This window comes from Cyprinodon tularosa, unplaced genomic scaffold (genome assembly GCF_016077235.1).
Source record: "Cyprinodon tularosa strain WSP-4 unplaced genomic scaffold, ASM1607723v1 ctg291, whole genome shotgun sequence".
NCBI classification, from domain to species: Eukaryota; Metazoa; Chordata; class Actinopteri; order Cyprinodontiformes; family Cyprinodontidae; genus Cyprinodon; species Cyprinodon tularosa.
In genome coordinates this window covers 50,205-65,430 of record NW_024038998.1, presented here as the reverse complement: position 1 = coordinate 65,430, position 15,226 = coordinate 50,205, and the positions used below count along the sequence as shown (strand labels likewise).

The 15,226-nt window shown below is 37.4% G+C and overlaps 1 protein-coding gene and 1 long non-coding RNA gene across 2 annotated transcripts; both read left to right on the top strand.

Moving 5' to 3' along the window:
- Nucleotides 1–4,309: 4,309 nt before the first annotated feature.
- On the top strand, nucleotides 4,310–5,498 carry LOC119787287. The gene is made up of 3 exons (XR_005281309.1): nucleotides 4,310–4,324; nucleotides 5,069–5,331; nucleotides 5,430–5,498. It is a non-coding gene; the product is annotated as an uncharacterized LOC119787287 (long non-coding RNA).
- Nucleotides 5,499–8,378: 2,880 nt separating this feature from the next.
- On the top strand, nucleotides 8,379–9,517 carry LOC119787259 (gastrula zinc finger protein XlCGF8.2DB-like). The gene is made up of 2 exons (XM_038291015.1): nucleotides 8,379–8,564; nucleotides 8,698–9,517. The coding sequence occupies exons 1-2, from the start codon at nucleotides 8,550–8,552 to the stop codon at nucleotides 9,415–9,417; spliced, it is 735 nt and encodes a 244-aa protein (XP_038146943.1). The 5' UTR covers nucleotides 8,379–8,549; the 3' UTR covers nucleotides 9,418–9,517.
- Nucleotides 9,518–15,226: the final 5,709 nt, after the last annotated feature.

Below are 15,226 nucleotides of genomic sequence, written 5' to 3'. Positions count from 1 at the left end.
ATTCAGGGTGGTATTCGCAAACTTCAGGAACTTGACGGGATGTACAGCTGTTGGTGTACAGTTAGAAGAGCAGAGGGGAAAGAACACAGACTTGAAGGGAACCGCTGACCCAAATGTTCTACATAGTATGTCATCATTTTAGTTTTAGGATTATTGTATTCTGATAGCAGTAAAATGGCCTTTTATTTGTTCCTACATAGACGGGCAGCATGATTGATAAACTGTCTTTTCATTGTGACATTGTGATAATAGTCACCTTTAAGGTCAAAGCCATAAAACTGGAAAAATTAAGATGATGAAAATAGATTAATAAAGCTTATTTAATCAACGTCTCATTTAACTGTCCCTGTTTAATCCTCTGGAAAATGCAAAACTGTAAAGTGATGGAAAAGCTCTTTTTTCCATCATGACTGTAAGTCTTCAACCAGTGCTGCACATTATAAATACAGTTTGGAGCAGAAGCGAAAACACTTTCCTGCAGTCTTAAATGTCAAATGACTCAAGACTGCATTAGCGAACAGAAACCGCTGCACTTCAAAGCTCTATGCAACTCAAAAACCAAGAGTCAGGACTTAATACATTTTCTAGCAAGGTCACTCAGTGAAAATGACCTCACTCAGATGAAGCCAGTTTAATTATATGAAAATCAGGAGCCAGATAATGTGGGTTGTGTAAAACAGAATTTGGATAATCTCTCTTTTCTTAAAACATTTTTTTTCAACTATTTTCTTTTTAAAATTGTATTACAAAGCTAGATTTAACTCGTATCCTTTGAAGCCATAAAAATAGTAGTTATATACATTTATAATGCACTCAGTAAAAGCTTTCAAGGAGAGTTTAAAGTCACAGTGTTGTTCTTGACAGAGTTGAGCATGAATATGTTCCTGAATCACTTGCCGCTTATTTCTATAAGAATATTCTGAAGTGAGAACAGTTTATTCTGGAATTATTTAACAATATAATATTAAGGCAATGGATGAAAGATGTAATCTCTGTTTTTAGGGAGAAAAACTTGTATTCTTAATGCAGAAAACAGTGCAACATTTCCCCTCCAAGGAGAGAGCAAGGTGACTGCTGTGTGTGTGTGTGTACATGCACACATAGGTCTGTTTAAGCTGTTAAACATGCAAGCAGTCTCTCTGGGGACGGATTATGAAATCAAATCTCTACCATCACTTTAACAACATAAATTGAAGCCTTGTATCCTAAAGACCATAGCAGATTCTTTTTATTTCATGCAGGAGTCTCCAGGTAACTAGGAGCAGAAGAGTGACGCAGCTGCTTAATCTGTGATTTGTTAATTTTCTCTCAGACCACATTCAAGGTAGGTACAGTAATAACTTGGATGTTGGATGTTAACTAATATGTTAAAAAAACACAAGATTTTACTACATGAAGAACATAACCCTCATCGTGGTTTTATACATTTAAGCCGAATTTGGTTGTAAGCAAGGAGCAGAAGAAATATGTGAAAAGAGCAGCTTTTTGGAATTTTTTCTATAATAAAAAACAATTTTAGTGAGGAAAAAAAAAGAGGTGGAGATCATTACAGCAAAGCTGCTGACTTTGCAGTTATTTTCTTTTCCATGTTGTCAGCTCATTGTTAGAATGTTTTAGCATTTATGTGCATTGTTATGTGATATTCCATCTTCTCAGTTTGGCTGGGGGTCATCTTTCCATACAGTGTTCTGGTATATCATTCTACTTTCAATTAGCCTAAGCATCTAAACTTTTGTTAATGAATAATAAAAAAAAGTGAAAAGACAAACATGAAGATTTGTTTTCTCCAAATTAACCTGTTATATAAATCTCATGGTGCAGAATATATGATAAAACTTTCAGGAATTTAGCACATGGCCTATTTAAATTATATTTGCAAAGGGGCAATTTAAGATCTTTTCTACTTCTATACAATCTACAACATTACAAAAACACCTTAGATGTAGAAATGGCATTACAAAAACAAGAAATGCTAACCTTTTTCACGAGCTGCTGTCGATGTTCTTAATTTACGTTCTGTAACTATTCAACTGACTTTTACCTCTAACATTGCCTCTAACATTGGATTAGGTACATCTTGGTAATATTTAGGGTTAGGATAAGGATCTGGGTTAGGCCATATAAAATGAATGCAAGTCAATGAAATGTCCCCATATATCATGAAAACAAAGCTGAGTGTGTGTGTGTGTGTGTGTGTGTGTGTGGGGGGGGGGGGGGGTTATGGTTGTGTGTCTCTGTGTTGCCTGTGATGAACTGCCGACCTGTCCAGGGTGTACCAAGGCTTTAACCCACAGCCCATAGAAGGCTGGAGATAGGCACGCGCACCACCGTGAGCCTGATGGATTAAGCAGGAGAATATGGAGGAACTAAATTTTATGCAACAAAAATATATTGTTTTGATTTGATTTATCCCCACATCTCGTTGTTAATGCAATCAAGTTATACTGTATATAATGAAGCTTTCAAACTCTGTTATTGGCAAAGGTTTGCCTGCACTTATGAACATTTTATTTTTATTTATCTAGTGATATATAAACTAAAGATATTGTACAACAGATGAAAACAGATTGCTTGCTATTGTGTTTGTGTGATTACTATAGTTATCTTCATGGCCTATGTTTAAGCTGCTTTCACCTCTCATCCAAGAGGCTTCTTGAGTCTTTTTGCAAGCTGTGTGGTTCTGCAAGCTGTGTGGTTCTGCTGGTTCCGACCTACCAAGACCTATAGCACATAATGGGGTGGTTTGCAGCCGAGGTTGAAGTGGCTGGGATGAGAATCAGCTCTACTAAGTCTGAGGCCATGGCTCCTTACCAGGAAAAGGTGGCTGGAGGAGTTCATGGTTCTTCAAGTCATGTTCACGAGTGAGAGGAGAATGAAGTGAGAGATTGATAGACGGATCAGTGTGGCTGCTGCTATTATGCGGAAGCTGCACCAGTCTTGTGATGAGGAGAGAGCTGAGCTAAAAGGTAAAACTCTCAATTTATTGGTCGCTCAGTTTTCCTAGCTTTACTTATGGTCATCAAATCTGGATCATGACTGAAAGAACAAGATCCCAGATAGTGGCAGCTAAAATTTGCTTTCTCTGCAGGGTAGCCGGTCACACCCTTAGAGATAAGGAGAGAAGCTCAGTCATTCAAAAGAGTCTCAGAGTTAAGTGGCTTCTCCTCAACATCGAGAAGAGCAAGCTGAGGTGGCTCCTACATCTTTTCCAGATGTAGTATTTTGACCCACATGCAGAATCACATGGAAAACCAGTTAATATCAACATTTTATTCATAAAAAGCAAACAAGAATCTGGAAGCGGGGACTACAGGAAGTTAGTTGGAACTTTTTGGTTGGTCTGACTGGAGAAAGAAGACTGATCAGGAAGGAGTTGGTTGATGATAACTGATGATTGATTGATTTGGCTTAGGTGAAAGATGAAGGAGAGGTTGCTTGGATCAGTAAGTATTTGATTCAGTGGGCTGTGCAAATTGTCCAGGTGAGTGTGAGTGAGCTCCTAGAGTGTTGGCATTTGCAAGAGACGTCGTTTTGGAGATTGGGCAAGCAAGTGATGAAGGTTGAGAACTGCTGCACACATGTGAGACCTTTTCCACGAAGATTTGGGATGAACTGAGGTTCACTGGTAGTTATCAGGGGTAAAAGAAGAAAGATGACCCTTTGCCTCCTTATATACACGCTAGTTAGCTTGACTGACTAATGTTCTCAGCTGTGCAGCAACAAAGGGTCGGCCCTGCCACCAGCAAAGGTATTCTCTGCGACATTAAGCTGACTAACTCCAGAAAAACAGCAAGAACCCAGAGCTCTTAACAAACTTTGCAAGAACTTATTGGACTTTTCAGGAACATCACACATGCCTTTAGGATTTTATCTGCTACTTTTCTGAAGTGTATTATGTATTTTCCTGGATTTTCCATAATGCACTTTCCTGAGATGTGGGAAAGTAACTTGTAAATTGTTAAAGACGACTTATAATTCACTTCATAAGAAAGATAATTTCTTGGAAATAGCCAGTAGATTCTAGAAATTATCTAAAAAAAACTAACAAACATTAAAACCTAAAAACAAAAAGAAAGATAGAATCAGTTAAGTTGTGAGCTGTGATTTGCAGAGATTTTGCAGGCTCTAAATATTAATCTAGAAGTAATAAAAAAATGAAAGCAATAACTTTTAATGGAAAAATTTTTTTTTATCCAATTTATGCATTGCCTCCTTTGACTGTACTGATTCTTGTCTCCTTTGATTGTCAAGGCAACCGTATTTGATGGCCATGGTACGGAGCTTTCTGGAGAGAGAGGAACTTCTACAGCCTTCAGTGGAGAAGGTGCCAAAAGAAATCCATATCTGTCCATCACGTTGTGTCATGTTTTACCATGTAAACCACCCAGTTTAGGAACTCTCATGGATTCTAACAAATCAAAAATGTAAAAGAACATGATCAACTAGAAATGTCTCTTTTGCTAGAATAAAAGTACAGGTATAAAGAGCATACAGCAACAGTTGGAATTAAAAACACATCTGAAAACTGAAACAAACTAAGCTACAAACTCATATCATTCTTATATATATGCAATAACTTTTAAATGTTTGCACATTACTATTACAGTACATGATTATGGGGAAACATTGACTTATAAATCTTTTGCAAAGTTGTTCTATCTATAGTACAACACATATTTTCTGAAATTGTTCTGGGAACCCAGTGAATTTGCATGCAGTTTAAACTATACAAGATGACCCCACAAAGTATTGGGTGAAGTTTTACAATCATCTGAATTGCAGGTGAGGCAAATAACGTTGGTCAAGGGTCCCACATTTTCACCAGCTATTGTTGAGTGTTCGTTATGTCACAGTTATAATATAATATGATATATTTTAGTCCTTTCTAACCTTTTTAACCCAAACTATGCTTTAGCTGCTTAAGCTAAACTGTGAAAATGTGGAAAGGTCCAGAACATCTGACAGATATTTAAGGATATTTAAAAAACAGGATCTTGCACAGTACAAACATGAATGAACATTCACTGTGTCTTGTTTAACAGTACTAAAAACATTTTTTTCTTGTTAGTATCTATGGATAGTGGATCTCTGTTGATCTCTGTTGATGTCCGATGATTCCTCCCCTTCTGAGGACTCCTGTTTAATGGAGGTTGGGATCAGGACACATGGGGGCAACAGGACAGGTGCTGACCGGGGGGATGCAATGTTCCGTGGTCCACAGTATCATACGCCAGAGAGTCCGCTAGCAGGAGGACCGAGGGCCAGGCGGTTCCTGAGAGGGGAAAGGTCTAATTCCTGCTCCTCACCTAGCACAGCCACCAACACATATAGGTGAGCACAACAATTATGCTAGAATGAAAAAGAAAATGCTATGACTCTGCCTTGGTAACCTGTAGGTAGAAATTTAACACTCTCCATCTTTTGGCCAGGTCTCCAGTGCTTCAGCGCCAGGCTATGTTTGCCAGTAGCTGTTCCCAGCTTGAAGCAATAGGAAATTCAGAGATTCAAGTGAACCTCACCGACCCCTCAGACCAAGATAATGTCCCAGCCACCTCTGTTTTGCCTCCTTCAACATCCTCGGCAAAGGATGAAAACAGACTACACCCTCCCCATGGACTCCTTTACCTTCGACGAAAGGCTGAGAGGAGTGAAAAAAATGGCGGGACTGTTAGAAGACAGAGAGAAGGCTTTTTACGTCTTGTCAGGTCGCACAGTGAGCCAGGCCTCGGCTCTTCGACAGACACTGGTGAGACCACAACCACAAGATGTACGTTTCTATTAGTTTTACAGTGCTTGAATAATATCACCTTTTGTGACTTTGGATCTGGGGGGAGAAAAGTATCTACAGACACGGGTAAGAGCCTTAAATCCTAAAAATCTTGGAGATTTTCCAGGCTTTTTGCCAAGTGTACGGTCACTCACTGACTTTGTCTGAAATCATTTTTAAAAAAAGAATAGAAGAGATAACGCAGTGTTACCTTAGAAAATAAAACACTGGACCAATTTACAATAACTTCAGGAGTTACCCAATGATCTATCATAGTCCCTAATTTATTTTCTACTTGCAGTCTTATACAGCAACATCCGTCTTAAATTAATGACTTACAGGAAGCCTTTCAGTCACTAGGAGTCTCAGCTAAAACCAGTTCTTAACTCTAAGTCGCCTAAATTCATGACCTGTCTTAGTACAGGTGACCTTTGTATTGTAACACCAGATGGTAACATTGTAACAGGAAAAATCCACTTCAGACCACATTCTTAAACTATTGATACCTCAGTTAACAGTTTAACAGTAAAATGCAGTTCTAAACAAATTGGTTTTTTAACTTTGACTTAACAGAATTCAGGCTTTTATCACATTTACAGTCTTCTCGGAGTGTGTTATAGATAAGTTGAGCATATGAACTAAATGCTGCTTCTCCATGTTTGGTTCTAGTTGGTTTTCAGAGTAGACTTGAACTAAAAGACATGAAGGGTCTGGCAGGTTGATGCACTGAAAACAAATTATGTTATGTATTGAGGTGCTGATCCATTCAGTGATTTATAGACTAACAGGAGGATTTTAAAGTCTATTCTCTGAGATACAGGGAGTCAGTGGAAGGACTTCAGAAACAGTCTGATGTGTTCTACATTCTTAGTTCTAGTGAGAACATGGGCAGCAGATTTTTGGATCAGCTGCAGCTGTCTGATGGACTTTTTAGGCAAACCTATGAAGACACTGTTGTAGTGATCAATTCTAATAAAGATTAATGCAAGAATTAGTTTATCTAGATCCTGCTTGGACATTAGTCCTTTATTCCTGGAAATGTTCTTCAGATGATAAAAGGCTGACTCAATAATTGCCTTTATGTGCCTGAGAAGGTTCAGGTCTGAGTCCATCATGACAAGATTTCGGCCTTAATCAGTGGTTTCTAGCTGTAGTAACTGAAGCTGTGTGCTAACTCTGGATCTCTCCTCCTTTGGTAGCACAAACATAAAATTCCAAAATAAAATACCAAAAACTGTTTTTTTCTTGTTTTTTGCTGCTCTTGCACTACAGATTATTTTTGCACCTTGTTGTCGGAGTTGTAACTAAAACATATAAACCAAAATAAACTTACTGTAAATAAACGGCATACTAGTTAATTCAAAATATGGGGTCTAAAAGAAATTGGAGTTAGATATTTATTTCATAACATCATCTTATGTCAAACATAGAAGGTCATTTTAGAAATTTTAAGGAAGGTTTTATATTATAAAATAGTTTTATGATAAACAAATGCTGTCATTAAGATAAATTGGAATGACAGATTTATTTCATATAATCATCATTTTATTATCACATTAAGTCAAACCAATAAGGTCATAAAGGGTCCGTTAAATGAAGGTTTGATGTCATAAAGTCAAAGCAGCATGGACAACCTAGTTCAGAAAGGCCAATCTGAGTTGAAATATCAAAAAGCTAATGTGTTAATAGCTGGATCCACAATTAATAAATAGTTCACTAAGGGAAATTGGAATGAAAGCAATGTTAGATTCAAAATACGGGGTCCTTAAAAGAAATTAAAATGAAAGATTTATTTTAAAAAAGTTATTACTGGCGAAACAGTTGAGGCCATCAAAGGAATTGGAATGGAAGATTTATGTCAAAAAGTTATTTTCGGATAAAGAGAATGTCATTAAAGGAAATTCGAATGAACGTTTGATGTAAACATGTTTGATCTTAACCATGCTCACTGTAGTAGATGGTGCAGTTCGGATGCTGCTCTCCTCTCTAAAGCCCCATTTAAACTACCCTCTGAAAACCGATCCATGCCGAGCTCGATTCCTTACGATCATTTACACACCACGCTAGCATGGTCCCTCGCCTCCTGGTCACAATCTACAGCACTACTGCTCTCTAGAGGTAAACAAGCAAACCAACATGGTGGCGCCCATAATCTTCAGGCGAAGAAGGCAGCCTTTGGTGAATTTACTTGACAGAGTGGGCTTTTGGGAATTGGATATGACAAACCGTTTGTCATAACGACTCATTACTATGCAGTTGTTTATTTCTTCTGTAAAGGCAGCGCGCTGTCATGAGGTGGGATATCCAGAATGTATGAGGACATGCAATGCTATCTGTTTTAATTTTCTTTTGAATAAATACTGGACTTTTCAGAATGTTTTTAACCCTTGGTTACAGTGAAAAATAAAAAAAAGCATTCTTTAAAAGTGTAGCTCTCTGATTCTGTTGAAAGACAGATAGCAGGCAAGCAGTCAACTTCACAGCCTTAAAGGTAAGAAAAATCTCTTCTGAGACGAATGCTATAAAGATTTAATTAGGTAACCACAAGGTAGAGGAAATTAAACTAATTAAAAACATTTATTATAAATAGCAACTAACTTGGTTTTCATGATATTTGTATTTGTCTAATAAATTTTTGACTGCTTTTTGTGTAGTGGTGCAGTTATAATTTGAAGATAATGTGTTGACTTTATCATGTAAAAGGTAATCAATAACTAAACTGTTCTTCTTTAAGCAGGATAGTCAAAAAAGAAAGAGAAAACACTGACATACCAGCCAAGCAATGTCTCAAGCTCCAGTAAGTCATTCTGAGTTGAAGCTTTTCTTATGAAGAACCATAATTTTGGTCCACATTAGGCATCATAAGGGGTTTACACTATATTCAGTGGTGCCAAATAATTGATGGATTTTTCGTTTTTTTTCTCTTACAGATGGATATCAGCAATGTGGATGAACAATTTTGTGAAGGTCAGCAGCATGTGGAAAACAGAGACCTGGATCAGCTGAATATCTCTGAGAAATCAGTACATCGCTGTGACCACTGTGGAAAGGGTTTTAAGAGATCTTACTGTCTGAAAAGACACCTCCTTATCCACACCGGCGAAAAGCCTTTCCTCTGCGATCTGTGTGGGAAGCAATTCAGGCACAGTGGACATTTGAATCGCCATTTGTCCATTCACACCGGTGAAAAGCCATTCCTCTGCCTTCACTGTGGGAAGCAATTCCGCCAGAAAGGAAGTTTGAATCAACATCTATACATCCACACCGGCGAAAAGCCTTTCCTCTGCAATCTGTGTGGGAAGCAATTCAGGCACAGTGGAAATTTGAATCGCCATTTGTCCATTCACACTGGCGAAAAGCCATTCCTCTGCCTTCACTGTGGGAAGCAATTCCGCCAGAAAGGAAGTTTGAATCAACATCTATACATCCACACTGGCAAAAAGCCTTTCCTTTGCCATCAGTGTGGAAAGCAATTCCGCCAGAGAGCAAGTTTGAATCGCCATTTATACATCCACACTGGCGAAAAGCCTTTTGTCTGCCATCAGTGCGGGAAAAGCTTTGGTCTGAGATCTTCTCTCAGAACCCATCTACATATCCACACCAGAGTCCCTACATGTGCAGGGGGTGTGGAAAAAGCTTCAGACCATTGAAATCTGTGCAACATCATCTGCAAATTGACACAAGAGAAGAACTTTCTGTTTGGTTCTCATGCTTCTCCTTATCTGAGACCAAAGCTTAACGTCTTTAATAAAATTCACTTGCATTCAAAGATTTTTATGTTCTTTTGCAGCTATAGTTCTGATAAAAACTTTAAAATGAATACATATTCCTCCATTTTTAGCTTCCTTTTAATGGCTTCCTGTTAAATCCAGAATTATAATGACCAGATAATGGAAGATCAAGATTCAACCGGAGCAAGAGACATTTAAACAGTTTATTGGAATGAAAATGGCGCTGCTTGGGTGTGCGTGCGTGGGTGTGTGTGTGTGTGTGTGTGTGTGTTTTGAGAACAGGGACCAATAACAAACACCTGCACTTGGAAGTTTTGGACATCAAATTGAAAATAAAATCAAACAATCAGAAACAGCTTATCAGCTACTGACAGCTAAAGAGCTACTAACAGAGACTATAGATAATGTTAATCATCTCACTGTTCTTAAGTCACTGCTCCAGTTCCTTGTTTGTAAAAAAAAAAAAAAAAAAGAAAAAGAAAAAAAAAAATAGACCTTTTCTGTTGGTTCAGAAAGTACTTGAAAAATTCCCTGCAGGAATGAATTCCAGAGATCAACAGAGAACTGTTGTCTCACTATAAGATGAGGCAGCATTTCGTGTTGATGCTCCTGCTGTGGAGCAAACTCCCTGAAAACCGGTGATGTGTATAACCTTTCGGAGCCTTTATGTAAGGACAGATAGATAGGCCCCGCGCTTTACTGAGGCTTTGAATTTAAGCTTAAGCATATTTATTGTTTGTAAACAGGGGAAATTTATTTTGTGCAGTTTGTGGATCAAGAATTTATGTAATACTCGTTGAAAATACAGATGGTGTAAAATTCCTTAATAATCATTGTGCTAAGTTAAAATAATCTTTCTTTTGTATTGTAAATGTTTTAAAGGCCAAGCATCTTAACTTCTTTATGTATTACAGCTGTTACAGTTATTACAGTTTATTTATTTAGTTGTTGAACCTTGTTAGTAAGCTTCAGTTTGGTCTGCATACATTTATACATATGAAGGCAGAAACATTATCTTTCTCATTAGTCTAATCATTTTGGTAATCCTAACTGAGATGAAAACAACTTACTTTATTCAGATTTAATGTCAGAGAGTGAAACAAATGTTGACCTTATGCAGTATATGCAAGTATCTGGAAGTATGGAAAGCAATAGTATAAAATATTTATCATTTCAAGTTTGCACTTAATATTAAATCTGGGATGGGTCACTATGTCATTTATAATTATTGTATTTGTGTATTTATTTAACGCATGTAAAAACAAATGCCTCTACTGGAATATTGGAAACACCATAGAGCTGAAGTTTCCTCAGCTTCCATATGTTCTCACATATAGCAATGCTGTTGAGTGCTCATATACTCTGCGTCACTTGCTGCATTCCCCTAGAGGTCAAACCAGCTCTGACCAGCTGAAGCGAACGAGATGTTTGCCACGAGCTTGACCAGATAAAGACCAGCAAAGACTGGTTCATGGAGGAGTGCGACAGTCGGATGTGGGGGAGTTTACTCCTCTCCTCACATGCTCGGCAGCAGAAGGTAAACCTTCCCGTTTCTGTCAGAGGATCAGCTTTCTGCAAAGCAAGACCCGTAGGGCTCTCTCCCCTCTGACCTCTGCAGTGTCTCCAAATTTAGACCCCAGAGACTCGGGAACAAACCGATGTTATTTCAGTACCAGAACTTTATGTCCCTTATCTGATTAACACATCTGAATGGAATTCATGAACGGCATCTCCATTCACAGCTTTCTGAGAAAACCACTAAATCCATGCTCATGGTAAGAGCCGCGGTCATTGTCCTGCTCTATGTATGATTTTACTGCTCAGCTCTAAATTCCTAAGATATCTCATTTCTTCTCTCTTTCACTCAAGAATTTGTTTACCACCAGCAGCGGTGACGGACCCAGCCTCTCTCTTCCCCCCTTGTTACATAAGAAGACATTAGTGTCAAAGTTTGATTATATAACTCAGTTCTCAGTATTTCTAATGTCACAGTGTGCTTTGTTTCTAAATTCTGTGTTGAACCCCTGTGTTTGTTTTATAATCAAAAGGATGTTCAAATCTTGCTGGATTTTAGTTGCAGGCATGATCTTTTTATGTTCTATGGTTAAACATGTTTTCCTTATTTTAATGTGTGTGAATGAGAAAAAACGTCTACCTCTTGGTTTTCTTCCAAACTGGCTTTAAAAACTATTGCCCACTCATTGCAGATGTTCAAGTGAAATATGATACTTCTAGTCCAGCTTAGGGTTCAAGTATGCAAGTTTTCACCCAGATTTATAAATATGACACTGAAAGATCCCACATTAGAGTATTTAAATATGTACTGTATGTTGATGGGCTTTAAAAGCACATCCATTGCATTACTGTTTTTACTTCTTTTAATACTACTTATTCATGTTTACAACCCATCTGTAAATCATACTCTACACTGCTCCTGGGAGCAGCTTGGCTCTTTACTGAAAAATGTCTGAACGCCATTAGCAAGCACAATATTATAACTCTAAAGGACAACTAAACTGTGATTCACATGTAACGGATAACTTGAAATCCAGCAAATCTGCACACGTCTTTATATTTATGTGCAAACTTTTGAATTTTCTTGAAATTCTTTTCAATTTACACCAAACAGTCTCCTTAAGTTTACATCTGTCTTTCATTAAAATTGATCTAAAAAATTTCATAGAAAAGTTTTCACCTTTTTCTCATTTGCAGCTTTAAGCTAGTGATTCTCAACTTAAGTTATTTTAGGGATTAGTTATAATATGGACGGGCAACCTGTTCAGGGTGTACCACGCCTCTCGCCCATAGACAGCTGCAGTTAGGCACCAGCACCCCTCACGACCCCGCTTGGGATAAGCATGACGGATAATGGATGGATGGATGATCATAATATCTACCTTTAATGGGTGTTTATGGAATTGAAAGCAACAAGATAAAAACTATATAATTACTTTTAATTGGCTGTTTTGGAATCTTTCTAACTAGTATTTTGTTTTCTAATATTCCCTACGCACATACTGACTCACTATAAGGGGATCAAGAGGCAGATGCAGCTTTTTACATCAATTATTGTGAACAAACTAAAGAAGAACATAAAAATATGCCATGCATATATCTCCCAACTGCGGTTTTTGCAGCATTACTTAGGAGGAAATTGGATTTCCTTTGACTGAGTTTGCACAGAGCCATACAGCTCAAACTAAATTTCCAACTTGGGACATAAGAAATTATTTCCTGTGATGAACTAAATAGTTGACAGGCTAATTCAGACAGAAAATGCATACACAGAAGCATACACAACAACAAATGGCCCGTTTTATGGATTGTTTGTCTCATTGTTATAAGAAGAGCACGTCTGAGTAAGCTGCTAAATCCTGGAGTCTGATCTTGTTTTCCAGAATTTATTAAAAAAGGCAAGATGGAAACTGATAAGTGAGGTTAACATGAATCCAACAGTAAAATAAACAAGCTGTAGGGATTTAAGGTAAGAATCGACTGTGTCTCCGGTATTCCCTGTGTGTCTGGACTACAGAGCAGAGTTACAAAACAGATGCCTTCCCTTTCAAGGAAAAGACACAGACCTGAGAAAATCTCCTACAATATTACAGGACATTTTTTATGGTCTGATGAAACCAGACTTTAACTTTTGGGGCAGAAATTTCATTAGGATCTGTAAAATAACACATCTTTGAAGAATGGGGAAAAAACACTATATCTCATAGTGAAATGTGGAGTGACAGCATCCTGCTGTTTGGTTGTTTTGTTCCGATAGAAGCAGTTTTTGAAAACTTTTTTCTTTGAAGACAGTGTATGGTTCAAAGCAGAACTACAATAACAGATTGGTGCTTGTTGTGAAGAGAACAAACTCCTTTTTGAACTCCTGCTGCTAAATTTCTTATGTGATGTTATCCTCAATTAAATTGCATATCTGATATAAACTGATAAGACAGAAAAAAATCCACTCAATATAAAGGCCTAAATACATATATGGTTTTGTTTTTTGTGTTTTTTGTTGTGTTTTTTGGTCAAGGTGAGGAAATTCCTTAGAAGCTTCAAAACGCCAGTTAGTTTTGATTCAAAGCTTTCATGTATTTTTTTAGGTGAAAGATACAAATTTCAAAAACACTTAGTAATTCAATTCAATTCAGTTTATTTATATAGCGCCAAATTCACAACACATGTCATCTCAAGGCACTTTACAGTTCAACCAGATCATACAGTCAAATTGATACAAAGTTTTCTATCTAAGGAAAACCAGTTGATTGCATTGACTCATTGACTCAAATACAATCCCTCACATTAAGCATGCTTGTAGCGACAGTGGAGAGGAAAAACTCCCTTTTAACAGGAAGATACCTTCAGCAGAACCAGGCTCAGTGTGAGCGGTCATCTGCTGAGACCTACTGGGGTTCAAGGAGACAGAAGCAGAGAAACATAAAGCAGCTGTAAAAGGCGGCCCCGTCCATGAAACACACAGCCAGGCAGACGAGCTCCGAGCCAGCTCCCTTGCCAGAGGACGAAGAGAGCAGATCCACTCAGTCACGGTCAGAGAAACAGCACAACACTGGAAAACAGGCCGATCTCCAGCATCTATAAACAAGGGTGTGGATGGAAGCAGCACAGCTGATGTTTCTTTCCAGGTTCACTTCCTGTTTGGATTAACTGAGTGTTGCAGCTGTTGCAGTAGGTGGATGGAGTACTGAGTACTGGTACACTCAGTATTGTATATATATCTAAAGACATGCTTTGTTATAATGCTCTTTTAACCATTTACTGTAACCGGATACATACAGTGATAAACTGTGGGGGATCACTTTCAAACTGCTGTCAATGTTATAGTCTATTAATTTAGGCATATCTACTTTGATCGTATAACTCTTTTTAAAATCTAATCTTCTGAAATTTAAAGATGTTTGTTGTAAAGTAAATTCATGTGTCATGCAAAATAAAAATCAAAAAAACCTCTCAAGAATGTGTTGATAACAAGAAAACATAACACGACCGAAGAGTTTAACAGTAAATTTATTGTACCAAAGGCTGAAGGAGGAAGAGAATCAGAGATCTTTGTTTGTTCTTGGAGCTTAGTTTTTTTAGTAAGCTGATGAAAATATGTAATTTATTATTTCTGTTTAAAAAGAAACTGTCATAACATATTCTACAATACCTTTTGACTGAATGAGCATGTAGTTTGGACATACGTCAAATAAGTTTTTTCCGCTTTTATATTTTTCCTTATATGAAAGATAACTTTTTTTTTTAATTTTTTAATTTTTATTTATTTTATTATTTTTTTACAGTGTCCTGTCTGGCAATGTGGCAATAAGAATAATTGTCTTGATGCCAAAAAGAGCCCAACAGATTTTACTTTCACAAGTGGAGCAGTATGGCAATTGTTTCATGCATATAAATTGCTTTATTGTAATTATGCAGGGAGTTTTACAGTTTATATGGACACTGCAATGTAAATAGAGCAGAAAAACAGAAGAAGAAAAGGAAAAAAGAAAAAAAGAGAAAAGATGAAAGAAAGAAGAGATAGAAAGGAGATAATGACAAAACATTTTCAGTCTGCTTCATCACCTGTAACGAGATTTAAAAAAAAAAGAACAGCACAACCGAAAGACATGGTACAAGACATACAATAAAGCAACATCTTGAACTAACGCTAAAGTAATATTATTAAGTCTGACATGTACTCTGTGTTACCTGAAGATATGAATGTGGGGTTTCT